Below are 5,680 nucleotides of genomic sequence, written 5' to 3' on the forward strand. Positions count from 1 at the left end.
GGCTGCAAAGCTCCAGGGGGCTTTAGAGAGCCCACCCCGCTTCTTTTACTCTTCCTTCACGAGTTTCCACTTCAAAACCTGCCCAAAAATTCACAAACGCGTCAGAAAACTACGACAGCATTTCCCTGTTCCAACAGACTTTATTAGTTGTACTTCCTCGGTACAGTTCTCTGAATTTAGATGGATTACAGACTGCACGGGCCTTACGCTTCAGCCTTGGCCTTCCCAGGGGCCTTGGCACTCCTGGCTGCGGTCTCCGCCCTGGGCTCAGCCGGGGCCTTGGCCGCAAGCTTGGCCTTGGCCTTTGCTTTCTTCTCCTCCTTAAGTTTATGCTAAAAAAGACAAAAAGATCATCAGCATATAACCTTGACGTACTCGACCCTATGTCACCTGTTACCGCCTTCCGTGCCGACTCACGTTTTGCGCGTGGCGCAGAATGGTGTTGCGTCGCATCGTTTTGGCGTACGGGTTCAACTTGATCATGATTCTCAGATTCTTCAGAGGATTCTTCTTCAGGACTCTACGGCGAATCTTTTTCCTGAAAAGAAGAGGCATGGATCACAATCTCATTTTACCATTCAAGTTCTGCTAAATCTTCCCTGAAATTCGAGGAACTGTAATAATTATTATTATTTCTCAGTAGTTTATACTGAGAAACAAAAGAAATCCTCGCCCTATCCGATATCCCAACACAGAGAGATTTCTGACCTCACTACAAAGCCTTGCACTTGGCAATTACTCAAGAGACTGCACTTTGCATTAAAAACCATCTCTTGATTTTTTTCTCTCAAGATAAAATTATTTCAGATATAAATAATAAAAATGATTACAGCTGACTGTGGTACTGCTGCAGGACGGGGAATTTGTGCCATACCCTGCAAGCGTTCAAAGGGTCCTGTGGTTGGTTTCCTCCACAGACCAGATAGATAAAAGGATAAAAATTAGATAAAGATTAGATAAAAATTATTACTTTGGAGCACGCAGCGCCTTCTGGATTTCCTGGCTTCTCATGATTCTTCCAATGTCCGTATTGGTCATCTTATGCATCGGCAGGCTGCGAAAGAAAACGTTCACAGCGTAAGCTGGGTGATAAGAACGTGGCTAGTTCAATGAAAACCGGCATTTAGGAAAAAGTACTGGTATTCATTTTCCACCTCCAAACAGGAGAACCCGGGACGCTAAGGGGTTGTTCTCCCAGGCCTGTCTGACTCCCTTCGGTCGCGGCCGCTGCGGGCCGTGCTTACTTGTAGTCGCTCTTCAGCGTAGCAGCTTTGCGCCAGGTGCCGTACAGATCATCCAGCTTGCGGAAGGCACTTTCCGTCCAAATGCAGAAACGCCCAACATGGCCGCCGGGAGCGAGTCGCAGCAGGTTCAGCTTGTTCACATCAAGAAGAGTGATTCCTATAGAAAAACAGACAAAACAATCCCTTTAATTTGTAATTAAAATCAAGGAAGGCAAGACTAAGCAATAAACAGACAAGAAAGCAAGCCAAAACAGATCAGGGGTCCTTAGCTCCTACCCTACAGAGTTACATACACCTACATATGAAAACCTATTAAATTTTTTAAAATAATCATCAGCCTTTTCCCAGCTACAAACTTGACAGCTTCATTTTAAACTGCTTCAAAAGCAGTTTAGGATTGGTAACAGCTGTAACATTTGTCACAGACACCCTCGATGTCACCGAAACAGATGCTGAGAAAGAACATATTAGCTACTTCAGCAAGTCAGAACTTCCACAAAATCATGTGTTTCAGAAACACGGACCGATGAAGTGGAATCTCATCATTCTAGGCAGCCTCCCACCAAAAGGGGAAGCATGCCCCAAGTTAAAGTTACCTGGGATATTCCGGAAAGCTCTAATGATACCGTTGTCCTCGTTGTAGATGATGCAGGGTCCCCTACGCTGGATGCGACGGCGATTCCTCATTTTACCCTTTCCAGCCCGCATACGCTGGGAGGCATAAACCTGCATAAAAATGGAACTTGTGGATATTCACGATAGCCCAAACCCCACTAGGAAGACACAATAAATCTGCTTTAGTCAGAACTTCACAATCATCACTGCTTCTCTGAAACACGGACCAGTGAGAAGTTCATCATTCTTAAGAGTCGAAAAAAAAGAAAGCTATTAACGTTAAGCAACACCAAAATAAAGAAAACTAAATACAGAGTAAAGCACGTAAGAAATTTACTTTGCTAAACTCTTTTTTACAGTTTCTTGTAGTTTTGTTACCCAGGGATTTCTAGCAGCATCAAAAGAGAACTATTTGGGGCTCCTACTGTAACAATGGCACGAGTCAAATCATCTGGGGTTCACTCTTCAGAGCATACCTTCTCAACTCACCTTTTTGATGTCATTCCAAGCTTTAAGCTTCTTGAGAAGGAGAACAGCTTCCTTGGTTTTCTTGTAACTCTCAACTTTGTCCTCAACAACCAGAGGAAGTTCTGGAATCTCCTCAATGCGGTGGCCTAGCGAGGATGTTACAAGACCCTAAGTCACCCACTGATCTTGGCTGTACCCACTCCTCAAGATTATCGCCTTCCATATTCCCAAGTGATACAAAATTATAAACAGTGGAAATTAAATTCATGATCTAATATTCAGGCATAGTAACTACAGCAGTGACATTTCAGTGGAGTCTTACGGGTCCTGCCTCAGACCGTACTTTCCGTACCCGAGTAAATACTAAGCAAATCTTTGGCTTCCACGGGCAGAAATCAAACTGAACTGCCATGTGATTCAAAATTCAATTTCAGTTTCAATGAGTTGCACAGACAAGATTCGTGTCAGCAACACACACAAAAGCACCTCAGCATCACCTAACTTCCAACACCGTGTAACTGCAAAGTACCTTCCCGCATTGTACACAATAAAAATACCTCCCCACTGAAGAATGGGCTGCCCCTTGAACTCTTTAAAAAAGAGAATTTAGTTATCCACAAGAAACATCTGCAGTAACCACATAGTAACTGATACTGCTCAGGCAACATAAAACTGTGGGCAAACATTTCCAGAAATTCCCACCTTTGGACATGACCAGTGCTGGGAGAGCGGACGCTGCCAGAGCGGAACAGATGGCGTAACGCTTTTGAGTTGTGTTCACTCTACGGTGCCAGCGTCGCCAAGTCTTGGTTGGGGCAAACACATAGTAACCGATACTGCTCAGGCAACGTAAAACTGTGGGCAAACATTTCCAGAGACCCAATTCCCACCTTTGGACATGACCAGTGCTGGGAGAGCGGACGCTGCCAGAGCGGAACAGATGGCGTAACGCTTTTGAGTTGTGTTCACTCTACGGTGCCAGCGTCGCCAAGTCTTGGTTGGGGCAAACATGCGACCTCCGCGACACATCTATGCATCGACAGTTAAGAACAACTTTTTTGAAGCTGCTTCTTCTAGTGTGACCCTTTAATCCTTGCTCAGCGTTAACTGTTCGTCAACCATCTGTACCAGCACACTGACAGCAGGCAACTGTCACTGAGCACAGAGTAAGACGCAAATTACGACATCACAGCAAGACAGTACACATCACGACATTCAAGATATCCACCGCTTTTCCGGGGTGTGAATGGGGGGAAAACAATGAAAGCTGCTGTTCCTTAAAGCAAATCTGAATTTGCAATCAGAAGTTTCTAATCACATTACAAATTTCTCAAACTTGGTGGCCGAGATCACTGTAGGTAGCCATTACCTCAAGTAGACGATTCCACCTCACATTTAGATACTTAAAAATAATTTTTCTGCTCGAGGAGTTCAGCACACCCGATGCAAGCGGCAGCAATGAAAGGATACATTTCCAAAGGCACCCTGGCCGGAGCGGTGAGTTCCACCACCTCGTACCCGAGGAATACGAGCAACAGCTCTGCCAGTACCCCAAGATTCGGCACTGGTCTGATGACCTGGAACAGAAAAGATTTCAATTCAGATAGTGACAACACTGCAATTTTCCCAAAGTCACAAATACGCCGAATTCAGGACCACCAATCAGAACTTCCACTGTTATCATGTGTTTCAGAAACACGGACCAATGAAGTGGAATCTCATCATTTCAGCAAACCACATCCTGATCAGGGAAACTAACTCTTACCCCATTAAACATCTGCTTACGTCAGAATCGACTACATTAACACACTCATTTCTAAGCTTGATCCTCAATTTGGAGGTCTGAACTGGCACTGCTGTTCCTAGCAGGTTAAAATGTTCCTGTGAAACACCATCAGAAATACATTTGAAAATGCCTCTTTCTAGCACAGGTTTCTCGGGAAGCAGAAGCTATCTGCACCTACAAGCTTCCAAAGCAACTCTAATAAAGGCCCATTTGCACAGGTTTCTTCTTGGCAAGTGCCTCAGGTAAGTCTCACGTGGTCAACATGGAGCAGGGATTACAAAGCACGGTTTTTCATCAGTTTTGCACCCGATACATTTTCAGACATTTTGTGTTTTTCTTGCAAAGAATGTAGATTCCACTCGAGGACCCAGGAGCCACAATGCTTTCAGCAACATACATTTCAGATAAGACTCCAGAGTACTCCAAAACTTTTACAACACCTTCAGAATAATAAAAAAGTTCTATTTCATACAATTTAAAATCAGATTGTTAACAAACAGAACAGTTGCCTCGCCTTCTATACAGAATGCCACTGAACCTTGCTTCTCTTATCTCAGTTCTAAATTTGTTTCAATTTTAACCCGCCTATATTAAAGCCAAAGACTAATACAAGCATTTCTGTCCATTTTGCGGTCTCACCATACCTGCAAGTTCACTGACAGCATACGGCTGCCTGTTGTTCTTGCGCAAATTGGTGTGAACGAAGTTCACGACGTCAGGGCGAATGGGAGCCTTGAACACAGCGGGCAAGGTGACATTTTTGCCTGATGCTTCCCCTTTCTCAGAGTAGACAGATATTAACGGTCGAGCGCAAGCCTGAAAAAGGAAAAACTCTTCAGTACAAGTAAAGTAAATTGCTAACATTCAAATTCATCAAATATTGCTCAGAATGAAGGGGTCTTCAGTTCAACAGTGCCAGCAGGCTGACAGCAGGCAACTGTCACTGAACACTGGATAAGACGCAAATTACATCATCATAGCAATAATTTTCACTTAAAGCAGTGCTCCACAGAACAATCCACATTCAGAAAACTATACCTGAGGTTTGAAATTCAATAGATTTCCAAGTAATCTGGGTCAAATTAATCTAGAATTGAATCTCTGGGCTCTTTAGTAACACCTTCTAAACTACTTCCCATCTGCTATTAAAAAAGCCTACATAAATCCCACCTGTGTTTATTCAGTTAACTAAAAGCTCGTTATTTAGATTATGTTTAACAGTTGAAATGCTGTAACCAGCTTCTTTAATACAACACAGAGACTCACAATGACTACAAGCAACCACTTAGCGTCAGAGTGGACTTTTTGCAAAGTCTGGGCCCTCTGAACAATCCCTGCTGCCTCAAAATCTGTGAGGTGAGAAAATAAACTGCTACTAGCACCAGCTTCCTTTCAAAAAGCTGAAAACACATCCAATAATAGCTTGCCGGTCTGAACGGCACCCTCTAAAAAAAGAAATCTTTTAGCATTATCCTAGATTTGTTATTAATTGATAGCTCATGCCAATAGTACAGGCAAAGCACTTTCCTTCCCTTTCCCACTCACAATTCATTTTAGAGCTATTAAA

At 43.5% G+C, this 5,680-nt stretch overlaps 1 protein-coding gene across 1 annotated transcript; it reads right to left on the reverse strand.

Annotated features, from left to right (window-relative positions):
• Positions 1 to 200: 200 nt before the first annotated feature.
• On the reverse strand, positions 201 to 4,946 carry RPL4 (ribosomal protein L4; the record flags this gene model as incomplete). Its single annotated transcript, XM_009709359.1, has 9 exons — positions 201 to 332; positions 418 to 538; positions 971 to 1,054; positions 1,245 to 1,401; positions 1,841 to 1,970; positions 2,349 to 2,473; positions 3,218 to 3,356; positions 3,798 to 3,904; positions 4,758 to 4,946. Coding segments are annotated over 9 exons (1,181 nt in total), but the record flags the coding sequence as incomplete, so codon positions are not given.
• Between the last annotated feature and the right edge of the window lie 734 nt (positions 4,947 to 5,680).

Source organism: Cariama cristata, unplaced genomic scaffold (assembly GCF_000690535.1).
Source record: "Cariama cristata isolate BGI_N322 unplaced genomic scaffold, ASM69053v1 scaffold8201, whole genome shotgun sequence".
NCBI classification, from domain to species: domain Eukaryota; kingdom Metazoa; phylum Chordata; class Aves; order Cariamiformes; family Cariamidae; genus Cariama; species Cariama cristata.